The sequence below is a fragment of the Leopardus geoffroyi genome, chromosome A1 (genome assembly GCF_018350155.1).
Source record: "Leopardus geoffroyi isolate Oge1 chromosome A1, O.geoffroyi_Oge1_pat1.0, whole genome shotgun sequence".
Classification (NCBI taxonomy): domain Eukaryota; kingdom Metazoa; phylum Chordata; class Mammalia; order Carnivora; family Felidae; genus Leopardus; species Leopardus geoffroyi.
This window is the reverse complement of record NC_059326.1, coordinates 204359828-204385000: the sequence shown is the minus strand read 5'-3', so window position 1 is coordinate 204385000 and position 25173 is coordinate 204359828. Positions and strand designations below refer to the sequence as shown.

Below are 25173 nucleotides of genomic sequence, written 5' to 3'. Positions count from 1 at the left end.
ACTGAGCCACCCAGATGTCCCGAATGTTTTCCTGATTTAAAGTTGAAAGTTAAGCAGTCATTCTTCCCACCTCCTGAGGCACGGGATAGTGAGCACCTGCTATCCAGAGGAAACAGATGGGAAAATTCCCAACAAGCTGGTTGTAATTTGTATCAAACGGGAAAAATTTCTCTTGCTCATTCTGCAATCCCACTGGTCACAATGAAAGCAATCTTTCTACAAATGTCTCTTTTCCGGAAGGGGAAGTCTGCGGAAATTTAGATTTTAATTAACTCTGACCTACTATTAACGAAACCCACGTAACTCTTAGTATCTGCTAGTAGGAACCCACAGTAACGAACACTATAGACTATGTAGTGAACTAGAACCATCTTTCCCTTCTATCCTAACCAACTGAAAGCTTACAGTATAAAAATGAAATGTTAGAGAAGATATAAACATGGTTGCATTTAACTGAAGAATTCTTCCAATCCTTCCCTGTCAGGGTGACAAGATTCTACACGTGGAATTAGACTTTCCATTTGAAATGGTCAAAGTGGGCACTGTAAAGAATACTCCATAGGAGATGGACATTCATCGTGTATTTCAGAAGAAAGTGACTGCTTCAGAAAGCTACAACTTTGGGGTGGTAAGGGTAGGATTTCCTGTAGTTTGCTAGCTTACCAAGAAATGGGGGGAAAAGGACTGGAAACATACCTGGATCAGCTGCAGTGAAAGGAACACCATCAGAGGTATAAAATGTTGGTTCATTCTAGGATGAATCAAAGTGATACAAATATGTAACCATTTCCAAATTGATTTTTTAAAGCACATTAATTAATGAAGCATGGCTGATATCACTCATCTGCATTCGATAATGCAAGAACAAGCAAAAACCTAACTTCCTAATAGCCATTTTCATTTCATTGGGAAAGTCCATGGTTTTCAGATTTCTATTCTATTATCTCAAGTTCTTGTGGCTCTAACCCTGCTGTCTATTCTTGGTCACACTCGTGATGAATTGTTTTGTGGTACACTGTGATTAGCATTGTGTCAGCTTATTTTTAGTTGTGGTTCTTCCTTCCCCACCATTTTTAAAAGAATTTCCAAGACTGGGCTTATAGAAGCAGTCCTGCATAGTTGCATTATGCTTGGTTATGTTGGGAGCTTCAGGGCATTATTGGCCTGGTCACCACTTTTATTTTCTTAACTTACTACAACATACAATGTAATAGTTTGAGATCTGGGCCTCTGATTATAAATTCTCTGGAACTGCTTCCCAGAATCCCTATACTCAACCAAGTCCAAGCCTTGTTGATCTCCCTTGCCACTGGATGGATCTTTCTCCAGTTCACCCTTCCCCTAGAGGATTCCACATTTCTACTCCTATTTACCTAGTCTGCTGGCTGCCATGTGACCCGAAGCCAATGAAAAGTTATTAGGCATTAAATTCTGAGACTATCTTTATGTAACTCATCTAGAAATTTCCAAAATTTGGAGCCAAGCAACAAGCAAAACTTAAAATGAAAACATTGGCATACCATAAAATAATTAGGATCATTTTCAGGTGTTGCTTCTCTGTATGTTGAAGTTGCATGGACTCTACCCCAGTTACTTGACCGGAGTTCTACAAGCTTCAAAAGCATCTGTTTCACATCTCTGCAGACAGAAGGTGAAAAGGAGTTAAGTATATCCACCAGAAGTGTTGTCAGACTCCAGAATACCAGAGACTCCTAAAACTTTGTTTTATAAATTTAACATGTATATCCAAGTGCTTTGATTTTCTAGATGTTTCCCGTACTTTAAACAGTCTTGATATTTGTTCCATCTGTGACTATATGGTTCTTAAAGGTAGTGGCCATTCCACATTTTTATGCCTCTGGACTTTACACTGGACTTCCAGTACTTTACCGAAGTATTTACTGAATAATTTAAAGTCCGAATCATTTTACTTTTTAATGAACTCCTATCTTACCACAGGAAAATCTTAACTTTTTCCATTTATAAACACAACTGAGCAAAAATGGCTAGGTAAGCAGAAGCCATGTGTAAGATATTCTATCTTTAAAGAAAACCTTTCTCTAGATCTAGAAGATTTTAATTCTTCTGATGATATATAGCAGATTAAAAACCCCTCAGAAAAAGAAATGGACATCTACTGGCCATCTACCTACCTGCTGCAATTTGCATCTAGGACAACATTTTCAATTCTCTGAATAATTTCCTCCATATCAGTCTTTCCTTTTTCCTTCCAAGCATCTTCCAAAACTGACCCTGTCAACTAAAAAAGCAGGCATCAGTAAGATTTGGAATTCAAGGAAGTACAGAAATCCTACAGAAGTATCAGCAGCAGTTCAAGCATTCTTTGAACAAAATAAATTTGGCAAGTTAAATATTCCCAATTATATTCTACCATCTAACAGGCAGGAAATCTCTACACCCTCTGTTTTTCTTGACGGAGAGAAACTCAATCATAGGTTTTTTGTGTCCATGACTATATGGTATACTCCCTGTATGAATAAAATAGGCGATAAGATTTTAATCAACATATCACTTATTGAAATATGCAAGTATAGAAACTCTGAATTAACAAAAATATAAACTTCATTTGAAAAGTGAGTTAAGGGGCGCCTGGGTGGCGCAGTCGGTTAAGCGTCCGACTTCAGCCAGGTCACGATCTCGCGGTCTGTGAGTTCGAGCCCCGCGTCAGGCTCTGGGCTGATGGCTCGGAGCCTGGAGCCTGTTTCCGATTCTGTGTCTCCCTCTCTCTCTGCCCCTCCCCCGTTCATGCTCTGTCTCTCTCTGTCCCAAAAATAAATAAACGTTGAAAAAAAAATAAATAAATAAAAATTAAAAAATAAATAAAGAAAGAAAGAAAGAAAGAAAGAAAAAGTGAGTTAAGGATATACACAGGTAATTCATCGTAACAAAAATGGCTAACAAACATGAAGGAATGGTTAAATTCACCAATGATTAGGAAAATGCAAAATAAAATGAAATTTTTGTTTATACTCATTACCCATGACAAAACAGAAACTAGGACCAGTTGGATCATCATTGATATGAATATGGGGAAAGCGATGTACTCATTCACCATTGGTAGGAATGTACTATGGTTTAGTATTTAGAAGAGAAATTTGACATTCATCAAATTTAAGGATGCAATGCTCACTGGCCCACCCACTCTTTATGTGGGAACTGAACCTACACAAACAACTGCACATATGGAGATGAAGCGATTCAAGAGGTAAATCTTCTGTGCCAAAGATCTAAGATCTTTGTTAGATCATAAAAAAGCAAGTCACAAAGAGGAAGAAAGATCTTATTTATAAGGGCACACATACAGACATGGGAACGGAAGGAAAGGAAATTTAGAGATGGGGGTGAAGAACTTCCATTTTTGCTTCTACATTTGGATTATTCCATTAAAAAAAAACAGTACATGCTGCTTTTCCAATATTTAAATTCAAGAGTAAACCAAAAGGTCAACATTTAGAGTAGAAACTTAATTTTGAATTCACACGCATACTATGCATACTTTCTGTCCTCTGAATCATATACAAATGGGGTAGAACAGTGAATTTCAAGAGAAACAGAAGTCAAACCTACCTTCAGTAACTTTACTGCACAAATTAAGTTGTCATCCATAGGATTGGAAAAGAGGGCATTCAGCAACTCCCGCAGACCAACCTGAAGAATATCTGCTCTTGTAACCTGTCCATTTGTTCCCTTGATCTTTTGGGAAAGAAAATGAAAAGCAACCATGCCAAAATATCACAGATTAGTGAATGGTCCGGTATGTTGGCAAAATAAGTGTTTTCAGTTAAACAATATAAAAGAGAAATCCTCTGGTATTTTCACAAAATTAGACTTATTTTACATGTATTTAAAACCTCTAATAGGGGTGCCTGGGTGGCTTAGTTAGGTGTCCGACTTTGGCTCCAGTCATGGTCTCATAGTTCATGGGTTCGAGCCCACATCGGGCTCTGTGCTGACAGCTCAGAGCCTGGAGCCTGCTTCCGATTCTGTGTCTCCCTCTCTCTATGCCCCTCCCCTGCTTGCACTCTCTCAAAAATAAACAGCAAAGAAGATAATAAAAACCAAAAACTTCTAATAAAACCAGTAAACTACAGGGATGCCTGGGTGACTTAGTTGGTGAAGCGTCCAATGCTTATTTCAGCTCAGGTCATGATCTCACATTTTGTTCCAGCCCTGCAAAGAGCCTGCTTGGCATTCTCTCTTCCTCTCTCTGCCCCTCCCCCACTCTTGCACACACTCTCTCAAAGGAAAAAAAAAAACAGGTAAACCGAAAACTACAGGTAAAAATTTTCATTTATCACACATATGATCAGGATAATCTAAGCCTCCTATATAAATTATTGTTTCATAAAACATTCTCTGTTCTATTAAGATACCACCTTTTTTGGAACATGCAGCATTTTACTCTGCTTTTTAGACAATTTAAAAATACTGTTTGGCATCAGAATGGTCTAAGTGTCTTAGCTCTCCAGCCAGAAGAGACTCAGACTCAGGAGCCATACCTCATCTTTATTTACACTTCTCACAGACATGGCATCATTACTTCCACACGGGTAAACACGCAACGGCATTCTTAAAATGACTCTTCATTTACAGCACATTTTTTTCTTGAGAGAGAGAATATCCCAAGCAGGCCCCATGCTCAGCACAGAGCCTGAAGAGGGCTCGATCCCACGACCCTGGGATCATGATCCAAGCTAAATTCAAGAGTAGGATGTTTAACTGACTGAGCCACCCAGGCGCCCCTTACAGCACATTTTAGATGAGTGCTCTTATTTTGGCTTATATAAAAATTAAACTGAAAAAGATTAATGCAGGAGATTTTTTTTTAAAAGTTATGTCCATCTATGGTAAAAAGGGATAGTAAATTAAGCACTAGATCGGACAGAGACCATTTAGATGCACTAACAGATGCACATTTGATAGCGGATTCATGGGTGTTTTCAGTGGTGTTTATGATTAAGTCTTCAAAGTTAAAGCAGGTATAACACATATATGGGATTAACTAATCAAAAAAGCAAATCCTTTACAGAGTAATATTCAGCACTTAGTTGCCTAGTACAAGCACATACTCAAGTATACCACCAATTCACAAACTTGTTTAGTTATACTTCAGATAAATGCATTTTATGTGGAAGATTCATATATAAAATGGGACCAAGAACTGTAATTCTGGGTGAATTTGGGTAGGAAAAACCCCCAGAAATTCTCCTGTCCCCACTTCTAACTCAAAGCTTTGTGTGATATAGACTGCTTGTGAACCACCATCTAAAGTCCACACACGAAATGTGTGAAGATTCAAGTAAGTATGATTTCAAAAGCTTAAATTTGCATTGAAACCACGGCTTCCCAAAAGTACACAAAGACTAAAATTCCCAGTAACTACTTCCCAACACCCTCCTCACAAACAGGAGAAACAAACATTACAAACGTTCCATTAAGACACACACACCATTGCCTGCAGGTACGGAGTCATTTCTCTTTCCCCTCGCCCCTCTTCAACTTCATCCTTAATGTGGTAAAGGTGTAACGCAAATACAAATTCCTTACCAAGGTCAGTTTATGTTCTCAGGTTTTGTCAGTACTTAAAAAAAAACAAAAACAAAACAAATAACTTTGTCCTCACCTCCAAGTTAAGATAAAGTTCTCCCAGGAAGAGTACAAATGCATGGAATCGTTTTCGAGTCACTTCATCCCCCTTGGCAGCTTGATCTTTAACTTCATATTCAGTCCGACACCTAATGAAGATATACCTTTTATAATCTCACATTGCTTTGTTTTTTGTACAAACAAGACGACCATCTGTTGGTTTCACTGTTCACAAGCAATAAAGAGATAAGTACAATCTTCTGATTGTTTAGGATAAGAAGTGTTCCTGTTTATTGGAATTTGCAGCGCTTTTTCATACTAAGGTTCCTAGTTTTAAGAAACTGATGCATTTATTTTGTCATCTGTTTAGGCAACACAGGTTTGTCATCTGTTTAAGCAACATAGGTTTCATGAGGTACATCGTATATTGGCACCACAAAGAAAAACTGCCTCACCTTTGTCTTCTAGTCTTTTTGTCAAGAAAGCACTGTTTTTACTCAAATTATCTCTGTAAAATGTTCTATTCTGAATATATGAACTTTAAAACACATCTTAAGAAACATGTATAGATGGGTCCCCAACTGAAAATACAATGAATTATTAAGCCCATTATTCTTTTAACCTCCATTACACAAATCAGAGAAATGAAAAGTCTCCAATTGAAATTCACATAGAAACAGAAAGCAATGAATTTGGTCTCAATATCCCAGAGACCAAAAGGAGTCAAATAACTTAGTTTCCCTTGCTTTGTTCCCACTGCCCCCCTCCACTTGGCCCATTTGCCATCCTAGAAGTTATCTAAAACAATCACAATAAACCTGTCATAACCCATGTCAGTGAATTATGGTGTCTGTTGCTACTAAAAGGATTTTTAAAATGTACTTTAAATGTTTACCAATTTGGTGTTGAATATTTTTTCTTCTCTCTCTTGAGAAGGTGGTGAAAAACTCTAGGAAAGTCATGTTTTATAAAGCTGATTTTTTGAGAGTTCTTTTAAGGACAGAAGTAGGGGTTTATGGAGACTGAATGGCTTCCATGTATGAGGGACCAGTTTAGCTTGGCTATGTCAAATTAAAAAAAAAAAAATTTCTCTTTTCCTTTAAAAAAAAAAAAAAAAAAAAAGTCACTGCTTACCAAGATTTTACCTTGGATCAGCCCGTGAATCAACCATAAACCCAGTACAGTTTATCGTGTCTATATGACTTATAGCTTAGAGGCTACATTAAATGAGCAACATTTCGTTTGAGTCAGATATTTGTTACTCTCTAAACATTAATTCCTCATCAGAACAAAAGTTGGGATATCTCTAAATAAAACATCCAGTTTAATAATGGAAAGGATGAGCTAATTAATGCCAGTTATCCAAACACCTTGTGGGCTATTCTCCTTTTATGACCTTGTAGGTAGGAGTTTCAAGGAAATGATCTGTTTTCTAAGTGCAATGACTATTCTATTATACATTAAGATATGTTAATGAATATGCAAAGGTAAATTCGTACCCCTGGGCAGCAATGGTTATCTAGAGGAGAACAACCCACACCTCTAAACTAATCTTTTTAGGCTAAAGACCTAATTAAAGGCAATACATGCTTATTTCAGAAAGGTTAAAAACAGAAAAATATAAAAAATAAAGTCACTACAACCCAGAGATAACGGCCATGAAGGTAACTTTTCTTTTTTCCTAAATATGTATACATTTCTAAGTTCGGTAATAGAATCAAGCCCTGCTTTTCACTTGTTAAAGGATTAGCACTTACGTTAATATCTCTGACAGTAACACAGTACTATGGAAGCTCCAAGCTTGGGTAGAGTCAAGAGAATCAGAAGAGGTTTTCAACCATGGCTACAGACTACAATCATTTGGGGAGCTTTAAAAAACCCAGGCTCCACCTCAGTCCAATTACATCAGAACTTCCAATGACGACAGGGTCTCAGCCCTATTTTAAGTCTCTGGGTAACTTTAACGTACAGCCAGAGGTGAGCAGTCCACAGGAACAGAAGCCAGCCTTTCTGCCATGCAAGCTCCTAGAAGTGCCCACTTTCATATCTTTCCAGGAGCTATAAATACAGGTTAAGGCTAAATAGGTTTTTAGAATTTTATCATTTATATTTTCCCAAATTTTACCTATTCAGAGCCATTTCAAATACTTCTATTAAAATAATGATTTTTTTCTTACCTCATTCCTAAGAGGCCCCTCTTTTCATATTAATGAGTTCATTGCCATTCATATTAGATAAATGAGTTCACTGCCATGTATTACAAACTCCCGTTTTTTCTTTCCTTCATATAAATTTAGGACCCTTCCTCCCATCCCCATATTATAATCTATATGTAATTAGGTTTAATCTTTTGTTTTAGGACTTATGGATAGGTTGGTAAAGCCCTTTTAAGCAAGACCTAAGATTTAATTGTTAGTTTCTTAGTATTTAGTGTTCACTTTTGAGTCTTTTACAGATTTGAAATATATTTTGGTGTAGACAGGAACCCATCTTTTTTCTACCTCCAATGAATGGCTAGCCAGTTGTCAGCAGCACAATTTACCTTCTACATACATATTTGAAGTAGGACCTTCATCAAAAGCCTTATTTTCAAGAGTCTCTGGAGTCACTTTTGGAATCCTTATTCTGTTCCAGTGCAATTTAACCAAAATTATGGAATACACTACAACCATTAAAAGTATCCTTAAAGAACTAATGGACTAACTGTAATAAACTTGAAGACAACCCTGTTATTGAATAAAACGATTCCAATAAGAAAATGTTTCCCTAGATTAGCTTATGAATTCAAAGTCATGCCAAAAAGATCTAGTAATACCAAAAAGATTTATGTAATTTCACGTGTTGATTCTAAGGTTCTTTGGAGAAAAGCAGCATGCAAGAATAGCAAAGGAAACTCTATCCAAAAACTACAGGGAGGAGACTAATATACTAGGTATTAAAAAACTAGAGCTTTGGGGCGCCTGGGTGGCTCAGTCGGTTGAGCGTCCGACTTCGGCTCAGGTCATGATCTCGCGGTCTGTGAGTTCGAGCCCCGCGTCGGGCCCTGTGCTGACAGCTCGGAGCCTGGAGCCTGTTTCAGATTCTGTCTCCTTCTCTCTCTGACCCTCCCCCATTCATGCTCTGTCTCTGTCCCAAAAATAAACTTAAAAAAAATTAAAAACAAAGAAAAAACAAAAAAAAAAACAAAAAAAACTAGAGCTTTTTAATAGTATCATAATAAAATAAAAATAGAACAAGTAATAAATGGAATATAATGAAACCCAAATATTAGGATGTAGTTTAAGGAAGTTAACAGTTCAAATCAGTAAGGAAATGGATCATTTTAAAAATGGTAGGGATAAAACTCAAACTAGTTCAGCCTGTAGCAATTAGAACCTATTCAAAGTACAGAGTACTAAGAAATACATAAGTGATCATATTTAAGATCTTGGAACATGAAGGGCCATCTAAGCACAAAACCAAAAGCAGAGATCATTACAGAAAAAAAGAGACTGATATGTGGGACTATAAATTTTTAACAGTACATACCATACTATAATACAAGAAAGAATGGTCCACCCTAACTTCCCCTGCAACTTTCCATAATACACACAGTCTTTAGAAAAGAATCGTCAAATTCTAGTATGTTTAAAGTTTTCCTTTAACTTCATATGTTCACACTGACCTTTGAAGCAGCAACTGACGAAAGTTGCCACTCTGTGGGCTAATTGTCAGATGATGGGACAGGTAATTACACAGGCGAGCTCCCATGTAAGAGAAATTTGGGATAGATGTGGCCTTTCAAAAAGAAAAAAAGTTTTTTGTAACACAAATACATTGTTATTAATGCAAATACTTAACAGCAACATTCTAAGAAAAACATTTCCACCCCTAAAACTGACATTATACAAATGAACAAGTCTTTATTGTTTGGCGTAAGGAAATTAAGTTAACGCTCCCTCCCAACTTCATACCAAGAACAAGAACAAAGGAAAATGTTTAAGGCAAGTTCTCCCCACAATTTACTTGAGGTTACCAGAAAGCAAATTAAGAAGATCTCTTTATACTAGCCAATTTTTGCATAGGATGTATACATGTGCTCAGTTGCACAGTGCTAATTATGAATAAGAGTATTTGCCAAACGATTCTTTTTCATGGTGTTTTTCAGGGCAAGGATAGCAGAGACTTTGGCATCTAGCAGTCCAGAACAACATTCCCAGGCCTGCATGGAGACCTTGGACATCAATTACCCTCCATGGGCTTCTGCTTGATTCCTAGGAGAGGTGATAAATGGTACCCGGTATGAGAGATTAACACTTAAAAAGTACTCCAAAAACACTTGGGGTAAAGAGGAAATGAGAAGCTCTTCCAAAAACTAAGACAGTGCAAGACACTATGTACCAAAGATAGTACTGCTTTGGCTATGTGAAACTAAGTTTTAACTTTAATTACAGGTTTTAAAGAACAGTAGAGACAACATAGCTTACTACCCAATATTAGGTAACACATTAAAAGGCTAAGGGACTCGACCAAGGTTATAAAAGGTAGTAACTAAACAGAGAGTATAGATGTAACGGATGGTCTGATGCCTCTCTGACCCGATACTGAGTCTACTTACGGAGTTGTGGTAAATCTTAGACAAGTCACTTAACTTCTGTTAAGATGTGTATAAGGGAGAAGAGTAATACCTTGCAACCATGGAGGATTAAGTGAGTTAATTCATTACATGTTAAATGTTTAGCGTTGCCTAGCATACAGTACCTATGTTATGATTAGATCTTTTTATTTCTAATTATTTTATTGCTCACAAGGGACCCTTGTTATCACAGCAGACAGACTGGGTTCTCCTGAGATCACGTATGCATATCTGGTACCACAGAAGACTTGAAATTCAAAAATCATACTTTTCCCATTATGGACATTGCCGGTTTTCCTTTAGTTTACTTTTAAAATTATCACATACAATTTAAAAGGCAAGAAGCTCTACAAGGCTTGTTATTAAATGTCATACTTCCCCACTACACCTCACCTTTACACTCCACAGACAACCACTTTCAATTGTTTCAGCTGAAAAGGCTTCAACCTCTGTATCTCCATGCTCTGGGACTTCAGTGTAGTTATTATTTCTTACGAGTTTCCCACCATGGAAAAGGAATATCCAGTTTTCACTGGATATTCACGTAACACCACTCCATTCTGCTATTTGCCAATCTTTCCACCTACCAATGTCGTTATACCATGATCTGATTGGTTTTGTGTTTCCATTTATGGCTGGACCACATAACACAGATTTCTCCTTTCCTACACAACTTTGTTTTCCCTGGACTTAATTTTTCTACACTGTTCTTTACTTAAGTCTCATTGATGTTACCCCTAAACTCACAAGTTTTTAAGTTTCTTAACATCTTCAACCACAGCAGCTATGCTCACCTTACCAGGAATCATGCCTGGAGCCTTCTGCCCTATGCCACCAAAGCCTGGCCATCATCTTGGGATCTCCTTCACCACCATCTAGATAATCCACTTAGCCGCTCCTCTAAAATGCAGTTTCTACATCTTTGTCCTTGGCTTAATTCTTTTTGGTGGAGTACTTCCCTTTAAGAACTTCAAGAAGGGTTACAATAAAACTTCAAACTGGCTACTCAGTGCAAAAAGAGGGAGAGGGTCTCTTTTTCTTTTTTAAAGATTTCCAAGCAATCTTTTTAGTCTCATTCCAACCTTGTCCTAGAGCTTTCCAAAAGGCTCTACTCAGTAAATCAGGGGGGGATTTTCAGTTTTCCCCACTGGCTTGGAATTCAACTTTTTTAGATCTGCCAAGTCAGTTACCACTCACCCACCTGCTTTCTAGTCTCCATCTCTTCTCCTCATCTCAGCCCCTACAGGCTTATGGCTTCTTAAAAATCCCGTCATTTTAGCAGTATTAGGGGAGGAATCAAAGTTGAATATGTAGGTTTAATCTGCCATTTTTATAACAGGCCTTCTGTTACTATACATTCCTTCAATGAAATGTAAAAACAAGTAAAAACCTGTATCACTGACACAGAGTATCAAAACTTAAAATAAGGAATACATATTCTAAGAATTGGCTTTGAGACAATCACAAAAACTGTAGTTTGTCAGGCTACAATCCTTTTGTCCAGCCCTGAAGAACTAGAACCAGGCAGCCTATGAAGTGCTGAAACTAAAACAGGAGAGAAACCAGAAAAGCAATTTCAAGTATAATTTCTCCATTTTCTTCTCCTATCCTTTGCAATCTACCTAGAGGCCAAAAGTAGGTATGAGGACAAATAGAGCAATTCTATCTTCCTAAAATCTCAGGCATGTTCCAAACCTGAGAGTTGCCAGGTAATACCAAGGGGTCCACGAACTACCCAGAACCAATTGTAAAAGCAATCAAATGAAACACTAAGTAGGATGAAAATTATCCAGCCATCATAATCACCCTTCCATATACTCCAAATTAACCGGCCACCATGATCACCCTTCCAAATACTCCAAATTCGAGTTGCTCTTTCAGCAATGACTTAAATAACACTTGTGTTTATAATTCTAGTCCCCTCCCACTGTTTTTGGTCAGTTTCAAACACTGCCCTTAAATTGGTCTTCAAAATCTAGTGTTATCTAGTTGCCCCCTTAAAATAGCTTTAATGTATCACTGATCAATACACTAGGATCAAAACTAAACTTTGTGTGAACAATCTAGAATTACGGAATTAAGATGTAAATCCTTGGAAATTTAAGATATAAGCATTAATGTTAAGACTCAACAGTGTTTTATGGTTTGTTTTTTTTTTTAATGACTCCTTTATGAGGCAAAAAAATTCTCCCATGATTTTTTTCTCTTAATCCAAAAATGCTATATAATTCAACACCTAAGAGAAAAGAACTAAATTTCAGATCCTTTAGAAACAGAGCGGGATGGAAAAAAGATAGGATACTTACCTAGCGTTCTTCATAAATGTCTTAACATTCCTTCTGACTGACTGTACAGAGCCTTGAATCTCCAGTCTGGCTCCAGCCCTAGATCCCCACTACAGGGATTTTATACAACAGAGACTTGAGAGCTCCCAAGAACCTTAAACAGTTAAGGAGTGTGGAAGCCAGGAAACATGAACCTGGCCTCCCTGAAGGAGCAACACCACCCTTGGGCTTCAAGGAAGCTATCTGATGATCACCCATGCCATCAGCCAACCTACCTGTTGATAGATGAGTTCTACAAGTTCTTGCAAAGCATCATCTGTTGTAACCCAGCCATTCAGGGTCTCTGCAAACTGCTCAATTTCAGTTTCAAAACTGCCAGGCTGTTCTGTGAGATGATTCAAAAAATCCTGAACATATTCTGATAGAGTGGGATAATCCTCACAACCATCTTCATAGGATTCCTATAGATCAAAAGTTAAAACAAAAAAACCAAAAAACCATTTTAATCTTGCAACTGGCTAAAATAAAACTAAGGCAGCTTTAAGGTGAGAAGTCTCTAGAACAAATGATCCTTCACACGATAAAATTTGTTATTTTCTTTAGCAAAATTAAGTCCACTGAACTATTCTTCCTTCCCCAATAGCCGAAGTGTTACATTAAAGCAGAAGGACACCACCTAACTGGTGGAAAATGGTCTTCTCATCCCTGGCAGATTTATAAGATGAATGACAAAATTTAAACCAATAGTTTACTATAACACCAATATCAAAATTAAGATTTTGATCTATTTATGGGTACAAGAACTGAGATTTGCTTCAAAGTGGGAAGGGAGAAGAGGCCACAGATAGAGACATTAGAATGCCCACAGTTAGGCCACAGGTACCTAACTGTTGGGGCCATGTGGCGGCGGGGGGGAATCACACTCTTCATATTCTTACAGTTATTTAACAATTTCTATATTGAAAAAAGAACCCAGTAAGGTCTGTCATCTGTTAATTCCCAAGGACAGAGAAATATATAGTTAAGGGACTACAAATTTCACCACAGTGTAACTGGCAGACTTGGGCTGCTATATCCAGGCTTCTAGCCAACCTTGACTGTAGCAGTTTCCAACTATGTTTTACCACGATCACCTTTGGTAATTTTCAGTCTTTTAGTAAATGGCAAGAGGTTGAACAGGGTGAGTACTGCAAAAAGGTTTCAGATGCGATTATCAACCTGGATACTTGCAATGCCTCCAACACCAACCAAGTATTCTGAAATTTGCTTAATAGTTATGACCTAATAAGAATTACACTAACGAAACTTACCCTTTTCCAAAAGGAGTCAAATGAGAAACCACATGAAAGAATTATGACAACATAGAAGCATTTTATGAAGAGATTAGGTTCTAAAGCCAGTGAGTGCATAAAGAAAAAAAAAATCAGGAGTCCAAATTTTCCTTAGGAAAATTAAAGGGACGCTACTTTACATTAGTTGCATGTACTATGAGACACACTAAGGAAATAAGACCAACTGCAGGAAGAGCAGATGCACATGCCCATATCATGCTCATAGCGTTTGTTGAGAAGAGCAGGTAAACTGATACATTAAATGTTCTGATCTCAAAACTGAATGCAAATTAAATGACTCTCCTCTAGGGGCACCTGGATGGCTCAGTTGGTAGAGACTCCTGATTTCAGGGTCATGAGTTCTAGGCCCACGTTGGGTACAGAGCTTAGTTAAAAAAAAATAAAATTGTAGGGGCACCTGGGTGGCTCAGTCGGTTAAGCTGCCGACCTCGGCTCAAGTCATGATGCTGCAGTTTACAAATTCAAGCACCACGTTGGGCTCTGTGCTGACAGCTCAGAACCTGGAGTCTGCTTCAGATTCTTTGTCTCCCTCTCTCTCTGCCCCACCCCTGCTTGCATTCTCTCTCAAAAATAAAAACACCAAAAAAATTAAAAAATAAAATTTTAAAAATGACTCCACTCTAAAATAAATTAACATTGATGAAATTCAAATTTATTCATCATAAACATTACACCTATATGACTGAAGATTAAATGAGTTAATGAGTAAATGCCCTTAGACCTGTGACTAGCACATAGTAAGGCATTAAGAGTTCAGCAAATTTCTACATTTCTGGGAAAACAGTAAAACATTACAAATGCCACAGTCATGTTCTCATACCTAAAGAACCACACCTAAAAGCATCTGAAGAACAGAATAAAAGTCCACACTTCTTGGTATATAAGAGGATACCCTGATTAATAAGCTATGTATAATATGCGACACTGTTAAGAGCTCTGCAAGCTTGTCTCACTTAACCCTAAAAAACTTGGCACAGATGGAAGAAACGAACCCAGAGCAGTTAAGTCACCTTTGGTTATTTATTCAAAAGTGTTCACTGTTGAGTTCCTACTAAGTGCCAAACACTGTTCTAGGTGCTGGGGGGTACTGTCTTGGCATGAACAAAGGAGACAAAGTCCTCCTCCAGTGGAGCTTATCTTCCACTATGGTAGACATTATTCACATGTTAGGATATCCTACGAAAAAAGATGGGCTAAAAGTAATATAACACTGTAGATTAACTATATTGGAATAAAAAAAAAAAAAAGCAAAAACAAAAAAAGGGAAGGATTCAGAAGAGTTAACATCTCATTTGAAGACGAAAAGAAAAACAAAATAAACCCAGCCATACAAATATCTGAGGCTTAGAAAGTAGGCTTACAAAGCACATAGGCCCCAGGGTGCTTGGGAGACTCAAGTCAGTTGAAAGTCAAACTTTGGTTCAGGTAGTGATCTCAGGGTTCAGGAGTTCGAGCCCCACAGGAGGCTTGCTGCTGTCAGAGCAGAGCCCAATCCGGATCCTCTGTCCCCACTCTGTCTGCCCCTCCCCCGCTCGTGCTCTTTCTCAAAAATAAACATTTTAAAAAAAAGAAAGAAAAAGGGCAGCACACAGGCCTCAAGACAATAGGTGCTTATCTGATACCTTTAAGAAAAGCCAGAACAGACACTGAAGAGGGGGTAATAGCTAACAAGATCAATGAGGCAGATGGGAAATCACATACAATCTTAGGGACCACACTAAGACTGGCTTGAAAGCCAGTGGAAAAACCATTGGGCAAAGAAGGTTGGAACAAGGAAAGACCATGTACCAACTTAAGTAATTGCTGCAGTCACACAGCTAGTCAGAAGAACTGAGCACAGAACAAACCCTGTGGTTCTAACCTCTATGCTACACTCCAAGGAACTGACAAAGGCTTAAAATCCAACTTTGACCTATGTACAATATTCATTGCCAACAATCCACCTAACAATCAACAAAGAACTGGCTAAATATACCACCTTATATCCATGTAATAGATCAAATAGCCACTTAAATACAATAGATTTACATCTATTAATACAGAAATCACTAATGTTAAATGCGAAGAACAGAACCGTATTTTAGGACAGCTTAATTTTAAGAGATTTGGAGACGGTGAAAATTTCTGGAAAGATAGACAAGGGATAACAGCTCTGGAGTCCATGAATGTTCATATTATAAATAGTGACCACTGTTTTATAAAACTGAAAGCAGTTAAGCATTATAAATGCATACATTAAATACACTTAATATTAGCTACATATACATTTTACATTAAAAATACTTTGACATAGAGTTTTATAGATTTGGAGTGTCCTGTTACTACTGGCAGAAAAGCAGGAATCCGACAAGTCCTAGCTGAAGGTATTAATTTCTGGTTTTTATCAAATGTCACTCACTGTGGCAAAAATGCAGTCTCAAAGAAGCAGAACTCTTTTAAGAGAACCCAAAGTCCAAAAGTAAAGAAGGGAGAGTAGAGCTGTTCTGATTATAAGCATTACAGGGGACTGGTTCACAAGCTGCCATTTCAAGCCAAAAAGGAAGCAGAGTATTCTGGACAGACCAGCACTCCGATGTGTTTGCATTATTTCTCTAGTACCAGATTTTTCCAAGTACAAATTTCATCAGTCTTCAATGTGGAGTTAAATGGCTTTTAAGCTGAGGGATGAAATTTTACTTATTTTTCTTAGAATACTGTGCAAAGAGATTAGGAGGGACAGTTAGACAATGCACTTTTCATGGAAGATACTTTGAATACATTGGTACAGAGAAGACCTTAATCCAAAGCAGCAGGAATAAAAGGAAACCGATCAGACACCTAGACGGTGGCAGAGTCAAGACTACTTTAGTTTGAAGGGGGCAAGAGTGTGAAAGACAAACAGGAGTCAATATACTGTTTTTGGCCTACACAGCTAGTTAGAATATAAAAAAAAAAAAGGCTTGCAGAAGATAAATTCTTTTTTTATACTTGAATTTCAACGTGAGATCCTCATGAACAAGTCAAAACAAACACAAGGCAGGAGTTCAGAGAAAGAATTAGATTTCAGTATCAGTAGACAGGCAATGGTCAGATTCTAAGTGACAGGTAGGATCACCAAGGCAGGTAATAAAATGTGGGGGGGGGGGTGGTGGGGGGAAGAACCTCAGGGGACTACAGTCTGAGTGAAGAAGGAATGATCTGCAAACTGGAAGGATGAAGAAAGCACTGCCCCAGTGGCCAAAGGAAAAAGAAGAGGTGCTCAGAGGCAAATGCTACAGAATAATCTTAGGAGTTGAAATCTGAAAGAACAATGGTTGCAGTCTTAGGAATGAAACACTAGGCAGAGAGAGGGAAAAATTAAAATTGGTATCTTAAATATTCAGTTTTTATAAAAACAAGAGGAACTTCTAAAAGACTGAAAAGGTACCCTTGGCCCCTAGCACAGGACCAGACTCACTGGGACTTGTTAAACTGCACAGATCATACGGTGGTCAGTCTACTAAGATGAGGGTTAAGAGGACAATAGATTTTAGGGGTACCTGGGTGGTTCAGTAGGTTAAGCATCTGACTCTTGAATTCAGGTCAGGTCATGATCTCCCGGTTCGGGAGATCAAGCCCCAGGTCAGGCTCTGCACTGACAGTATGGAGCCTGCTTAGGATTCTCTCTCTTCGCCCTTCCTCCGCTCGTGCTCTCAAGGTAGATAAATAAATAAAAAGAGGACGATAGATTTTAAAACCCAAAGAGCATCAGTAAAGGTCACAAAAATAGTACCAAATCAAATAAGGGGATGAGCCTACAGAGGTTTGATCACTGGGAAGTAAAATAGTTCTAACAATAAGTTTAAATAGTGATGTTCTCCTAAATGTAAAGGCAAAAGACAAATAGGCAGTAACTTGAGGGGAACATTCTTAGAAAAAGAAGGGATTTTGACGGGTGGGGATTTTTGTTTCTTATTAAATGCTTTGTGAATTCCTATGTGGAATTTTTGGTTCTTGTAAGTGAGCTGTGATTAAATATTCAAGATGTAATGGTTGATCCGAGAAGAAGCAATAGCCAGGAGTTGACAGATACAGCAACTCCCTGGTAAGAAAGCATAGAAAGCAGGAAATTCTAGCAGTGGGATTAGAGGAAGGACTCGAGGATAAAAGGGTTCAGAATCTTGGCAGGGTTGAGAAAGCACAAGCAACTATCATAAAGGCTTTCAGAAAAAAGTATGAATACTTGAGAACAGATCCAGTTCAAAGATACCCAGATTTTCATGCATATCAAAGCAGACTTAAGGCACTTTTATTTTGTTCACTGCTGTATCCCCAGTGCTTGACTCACAGTAAGAATCCAACTATCTGGGGGCGCCTGGGTGGCGCAGTTGGTTAAGCGTCCGACTTCAGCCAGGTCACGATCTCGCGGTCCGTGAGTTCGAGCCTCGCGTCGGGCTCTGGGCTGATGGCTCAGAGCCTGGAGCCTGTTTCCGATTCTGTGTCTCCCTCTCTCTGCCCCTCCCCCGTTCATGCTCTGTCTCTCTCTGTCCCAAAAAAAATAAATAAACGTTGGAAAAAAAAAAATTAAAAAAAAAAAAAAAAAAAGAATCCAACTATCTGTTGAATGAGTGAGTGAATATAACTAACTTTGGATTATGGCTACTGTTATCTGTCACAAGACCCTATCCTAAGAGTCAGGGAAAAACCAACGATACTGCCATTCTGTGACTAAGTGGACAGAGAAAAACACTTACCTTTGATAGAGGGTAAAAGCGTAAATGAGGAAGACTAGAGAATGCACCAGAGCAGGGGTAGCAATCTTGAATGATTATAGAATAGAGACAGATTACAAACAAATGAGGCAAGCCAATGAGCAATTAGAGGTCATGTATTCCATCTAAGGTGGCTGCCTCCATTCAGCTGCAGATAATTTTTTGCTCTAGCAAAGTTAACAGTCCGGTACAACCCCATCTTATGATTTTAAGAGAAACCAGAAAATTTAGATTTGCAACATCTAATTTAAGTACTGGTTGGTTATTAAACAGGCCTTTAAAAAAAAAAAAAAGGAAAAACAATGAGGGCCAAAGACGACACACCTGCAGGCCACACACGAGGCATGGGCTTCTGGTTTGCAATCTGTTCTGGCCAACTGAGCATAGAAGAAACTAATCTAATAGAAGATGTCAAGGAGTGCCTAACAGAGGACAATGGCTCAAAATAAGTGGACCAACATAGCTCTGTAGCCCAGGAGTCACCTGAACTATGTAAACTAGTTGGTACAGAACTCTGGAAAAAACAAAAAACAAAAACACAAAACACATCCCTATCATAAAATGGCCCAACAGGGAGACAAACGGGAAACAGTTTGTGGCTGTCTGAAAGTGCTCTTCAAGAGTTAATTCAACTACTCACAGCTCTCCAATGGTTCTTTTCCTCTCCGAGCCAAATACAACTTTTTGGCAAGAATCCAAGCTGTCCTCGCTTCTATTTTACATGACTGACATCAAATCAACTGCTCTTTCTGAATGCCTATCCTTTCCCCTTCCCAGCCACAAAGCTTTTTTTTTGTTTTTTAAGTTTATTTATCTTCAGAGAGAGCATGTGAGCGTGCACACGTGAGCGAGTGAGTGTAAGTGGAGGAGGGGCAGAGAAAGAGGGAGAATCTGAAGCAAGCCCCTTGCTGTCAGCCAAGAGCCCATGTGGCACCCGAACTCATGAACCATGTGATCACGACCTGAGCCGAAATCAAAGAGTCAGACGTTCAACTGACCAAGTCATCCAGATGCCCACCAAAGCTTTTTCCTACGGCAGTCTAAGATGCATGGAGTTTCTAAAACATGGGGTACAGTTTTTCCATACCTTTTCTATCAAATATGGAAGGAAAGCACTGCCCCCCACCCAAGAAGCAACAAAATAGGTGTGCCATCATTAGTTATCAGGTAAACACAAATTAAAACCACAAGTAGTGGGGCGCCTGGATGGCTCAGTGGGTTAAGCATCCAACTTCGGCTCAGGTTATGATCTCATAGTTTGTAAGAGGCCCACATCAGGCTCTGTGCTGACAGTGTGGAGCCTGGAGCCTGCTTCAAGTTCTGTGCCCCTCTCTCTCTCTCTGCCCCTCCCCTACTCACACAGTTTCTCCCTCAAAAATAAGCAAACATTAAAATTTAATAAAAAAAAAAAACACAAGTAAATACCACATACCCACCAGAATGGCTAAACTTAAAAACAGAAATTTCCAAATACTGACAAGGAAGCAGAGTAAGTGGAAATTACATACTACTCAGAGTGTACATTGGAACATTCTCTTGGAAAACTATTTGGCAATCTCCATTAAAGTTGGCTACCGGTGCAACTGGGTGGTTCTGTTGGTAGAGCATAAAACTCTTGATCTTGATGTGGACTTCAAGCCCTATGCTGGGTGTAGAGATTACTTAAAACCTTTGGGGGGAAAAAATGAGTTGACCACCCTATGTGCCTGCAATTCCACTCCTAGGTACGTACCCATAGGTAGAATAGCAGCCCTATTTATAATAGCCCCAAAGTGGAAACAATCAAATGTTTATCAAGAGACAAAGGGAAACAGTTGCCTGGCTGACTCAGTTGGTAGAGCATGCAACGCTTGATCTCAGGGTCATGAGTTCAAGCCCCACGCTAGGCGTGAAGCCTCCTTCAGATTAAAAAACAATTTTAGAGGAGACAAAGGGGAAAAATGTTAAAACAAAAACAGACAAGATGGGACTGTGGTATATTCTCACAATGGAATGCTAGATTAAGTCACCTTCAATTATAAGCTAAAACATGGATTAATTTGAATGTCAAAAAAAGTGAAAAAAATATATTCTGTATGAGTCCTTTTATATAAACTTTGAAAACAGGCAAAACTTGTAAATCAAAATAGTAGTTAACCTGGAGAGCAGTAATGATTAGGAGAACACATAAGGAGCTTTGTTAATGTTCCTTTTTTTGGTTTGGACACTGGTTACTTAAGTGTTCATTTTGTAAAACTTTGAGCTAACCTTTATGTACACTATTGGGTTAAATGTCAGTAAAACTAAGAAATTAGGAAAGAGAAGACTTCTGTGCTAAAGTATTATCATTTTTTTTTTTTTTCAACGTTTATTTATTTTTGGGACAGAGAGAGACAGAGCATGAACGGGGGAGGGGCAGAGAGAGAGGGAGACACAGAATCGGAAACAGGCTCCAGGCTCTGAGCCATCAGCCCAGAGCCCGACGCGGGGCTCGAACTCACGAACCGCGAGATCGTGACCTGGCTGAAGTCGGACGCTTAACCGACTGCGCCACCCAGGCGCCCCTAAAGTATTATCATTTTAACCCTCTAATGGTTCCTGCCCCACTTATCTACAATCAATTGCTATGCATTTACCCGGGACATATTCCAAATTGTGTTGTGTTTTCTCCCACTTAAAAGGAGTTCAGTTTATTAAGTTATTGACAAAAATGAACCTGTAAGTTTAAAAGTTCTTCACACTTGTGTAAACACTTTATCAAAACCTCCTACGTTTCTTTGATTACAACCAGAAACACTTGTTTTAACATAACAGAGTCCAGATGTGTAACATTAAAAAACTTACCTCAAATTAGTCCGCAGCATAACTATGGTTTAATTTACTCTAAAAGTACCAATGAATATTCAGTTATCTTGCTGAAATCCAATTTAAAATCAGCTTTGCCAGGCCATTATTCTATAGATCATCCACTTAGTCTGGACACAAATTTTGTTATTTTTTTAATGTAGTTTTTTTTAAAATTTAATGTTTATTTTTGAAATAGAACCAGAGAAAGTGTGAGTGCACAGAAGCAGGGCTGGGGGGGGGGGGGGGGGGGACAGAGGATGGGAAGCCAGCTCTGTGCTGACAGCAGGGAGAACCCCATCAGGGGCTCCAACTCACTAACCTGAGAGCATGACCTGAGCAGAAGTCGGAGGCTTAACCCACTGAGCCACCCAGGTGGCCCTGGACACAAATTTTAGTTTTATATATTGAAAGTGCCCTAAGTATATCCTTTACTAGGCTAGAAATACTCTATAGATACCGGGAATACAGTGAAAAAAGACAAAAAGGTCTACTCTCAATTTACATGGATATTTTCAACATCACAAACCACAAAACATATTCCTGAATCTGTCTGGTTTCTTCAAGAGTGTAAAGAATTCATGACGTTTTTATGTGTAGTAGAAAGTTCCAGCATACCGATTAATGACATGAAGTAATAATCTCGTTATTCCAGTAATATTAATCCAGAATTGTAGTAAAAAGGCATACTTACTGTATAATTAGAAGAATAACCTGATGGATAAAATTCAGGAGCGTTCACAGACAGCTTAGACATTAATACAGGAGCTACAACCACCTGGGGTTTAGCCATTGCTGACTCCAAGTTCTGCTGTGGGATATTATCCTGTGAACTAGGTGGAGCTCTCAGGGGCCTCGTTTGCTCTGAGAAAGGAAAAACGGGGTGTTAGATGCGTTCATTCCTTTGTATAGCAACTTACTATCTGCTGAAAAGCCACAGGAGAAGGACTGGTTTTTTAAGAGTTAAACAAGAACTGTCACGAATATTAAGGTTATCGCCAGGATATATACAGAAAGCCTGAAAAAAGGAACAATAGGCTGCTTTAGCTCATTTATGGCCATACCTGACTCCTAAATGAATGCTCGAGAGCTTTCTTTTTCCTTTTTTCGTTTTTAAGGAGTTAAAAGAGGTGGTTGCACGCTTAAGGTCTCCCTTTCCAAGGCTGGGAAGGGGGAGGCGATTTTTACTTCCTCCCCGGACGGCAGAACTCAGAGACCGCGCATTGGGCCCCTCCCCCCAGCCGGGGCGCACAAAGGATTCCGGCAGCCACCTTCCAAACCCCGTTCCGGGCCCGTCCCCACCCCGGAGCAACCGGGCCCCTCGGGGAACGCTTTCGGGGAACGGGGGGGTTGGGGGGGGGTAGAAGGAAAAAGAGCGCCGGCCTTGCCGCGCGCCAAGGGCCGTGGGGAAGCGTTGGCCCAGGAGGACAGGGTCCCCTAGAGCGGCTCCGTACCTGGGAGCGCCCCGGGCCGGGGAGGCCTCTGGGGGCCGGCGGGGACCTCGCACTGGGCCCCTGGCGGCGGGGCCGTCCTGGGCTGGCGCAGCGGCGGCGGCTGCAGGAAGCCCGGGGCTTTGGGCTGCGGCGGCGGCTGGTGCCGCGGCCGCTCAGCAGCCCCCGCTCCGTTCGGGAAACCGCCGCCCTCAGGCCCGCCCCCTCCGCGGCCCAGGCCCCGGCTCCGGCCCCGACCAGCACCTGGGGCCCGATCGAAACCGTCCGACATGCTCCTCCTCCTCCGCCGCCGGGGGCCGCTGCCGCTGCGCTCGGGAGAGGACGCGGGGGGGGAGGCGCCGCGGGCCGGCTCTCGCCGCCGCGCTCACTCGGGCCTCATGGAGGAGGAGGGCTGCGGGCCCCTGCGCGGTTCCTTGGCGCCTCGGGCGGAGCGGACCGCAGCCGGAGCACCCGCCGAACCCGCCGCTCCAGAGCACCCGCCCCCCGCGGCTGCCCTCCGCTTTTCGCTTCTCCCCCAAACCCGGCTCCCCCGCCTTCGGCGCGGCGGGGGCGAAGGCGGGTCACAGCGGCCCCCCGCGGCCCGGAGGCCCCGGGCGCGTCCTCCGCGTCTGCTGCGGTTCGTGGCGGGCTGGGTGCCGCGGCCCAGCAGGCCGCTCGGCCAGTGGCTTCCCGGCCGCCGGACAGCCCTGCCCGACGCGGGGACCGGGCGAGGGCATCTCGGCCCACCCCCCGGGGCGGGCCGAGAGCAGAGAGGGGTGCTCACCCCAGGCAGGCCTTACCTACGCGGTGCCTCTCGGTAGAGAAGTGCGAGACTGACGGTTGATGCCAGGAAAATAAAAATACGGGGGGAGGGGGCGTGGAGGCAGCGCCAGGGTTCGCGGACGCGCACCTCCGTGGGCGCGCAGGTGTGTTCAATGACCCGGAGCCGGCCGGCCCGAGGACTGGCCCGGAAGGACCGCTGCGGGAGAAGCTCCGCCACCTGTCTGGTCGGCCGCGGGGGAGGGAGGGGGGAACGCAATCAAAATGCACCTCTCTCCCCCGCCCCTTTCAATTCACATAAGGTAGTTATCAGAGTAGGTCCTACCTACTGTGCCCAGGCTTCAGTCTTCTCTCTTTTCTCTTCCCGTCCGGAAATGTTTACAAAATGCACTACCTTTCAATGAAATTACCCTCTTTTTCGTCGTCTACCAGTACCGTCCAATAAAAATATAGCGCGAGCACAAACGGAAGCTACTTATGTAATTACAAATTTTCTAGAAGCCACATTAACGAGTAAAAAAAAAAAAAAAAAACAGGTGGAATTATTTTAATCTATTTTACTTTACCGAATATATCCAAAATGGTATTTCAACATGTAACTAATACAAAAAATGTTAATGAGATGTTTTCCCTTTTCTCGTACTAATTAAAACACAATGTGTATTTTATACTTGCAGCACGTCTCCGTTGGGATTGGCACATTTCAGGTGTTCAATAGGTACATGTGGCTAGTGGCTACCGCATTGCACAGCAAAGTTCTAGACATTACTTATGTGTAAATTATTGTTTTTGTCAGGTCTGGTGCTGTGACAGCCAAATGAAGAATGAATGTAAGTAATGAAAAGGAGAAAAAATTCATTTCTTTACTGTTATACTGAAATATCCTCACAAACTCTGATTGTAGCCCTTTATATTAAGTCAGGTTTAATGTTTTTCAATCTTGTCATCTTGAGAATCATTTCAGTTAGGAACAAAACTCATGTTAACCATTTTCTCTTCTTACTAATAAAAACAATATTAACAGCTTCACCTAAATGAGTGAGAAGAATGGCTTTAATTACGGCAATCCTAAATAAATGATTCATGCTGTTGATTGTTGGCAAAAATTGAAGGGAAGGAAGCCAACAAAAAGTAAGGTTCTTTGGTGTGGTGAAAAATGTAGGATTCAAAGTGGACCAGAGCTTGGCTTAGATCCTGGCCTTGACCCTTAAAGCCTGTGTGATCCTAGGTAAGCCAGGGATTTAGCTTCTCTGAGCCTCATTTTCCTCATCTTTAAAATAATAAGTATGTTGTAGCCCTGAGTATTTATTACAAACACAAGACAACAGTGTAAAAATTCGATGGGGACATTGAAGTCCATTCTTTTATGTAGCGGTCAGTCACTTCTTACTTTTCTGTTCTTCAGGAAGGACTCACAAACTGTATATTCCAAAACAGTGAGAGTGAGTTATCCTAATGTTCCATTAGGTAGATACCCTCGACCTGTGCCAGGCTTTTGTTCACATTCATTACCCTTTTGTTCCCCTAGGAACTTTGATGATGGCTAGCACT

At 40.4% G+C, this 25173-nt stretch overlaps 1 protein-coding gene across 4 annotated transcripts in view; it reads right to left on the bottom strand.

Annotated features, from left to right (window-relative positions):
• The window catches only part of PAIP1 (poly(A) binding protein interacting protein 1), a 32317-nt gene extending 8350 nt beyond the window's left edge, over positions 1-23967 (bottom strand). The window contains exons 1-9 of one of the 4 annotated variants that reach the window (XM_045438619.1): positions 23948-23967; positions 22107-22276; positions 12783-12968; positions 9272-9384; positions 5645-5756; positions 3589-3714; positions 2154-2260; positions 1521-1638; positions 697-751 (exon numbers count right to left, since the gene is read on the bottom strand). In XM_045438619.1, coding sequence (XP_045294575.1) covers positions 697-751; positions 1521-1638; positions 2154-2260; positions 3589-3714; positions 5645-5756; positions 9272-9384; positions 12783-12968; positions 22107-22205 — 916 coding nt within the window. In that variant the 5' untranslated portion in view covers positions 22206-22276; positions 23948-23967. Of the gene's footprint in view, positions 1-696; positions 752-1520; positions 1639-2153; positions 2261-3588; positions 3715-5644; positions 5757-9271; positions 9385-12782; positions 12969-22106; positions 22277-22866; positions 23573-23642; positions 23860-23947 lie in introns of those variants that run through there. The other 3 variants (XM_045438628.1, XM_045438611.1, XM_045438603.1) reach the window with 3 other exon arrangements.
• Positions 23968-25173: the final 1206 nt, after the last annotated feature.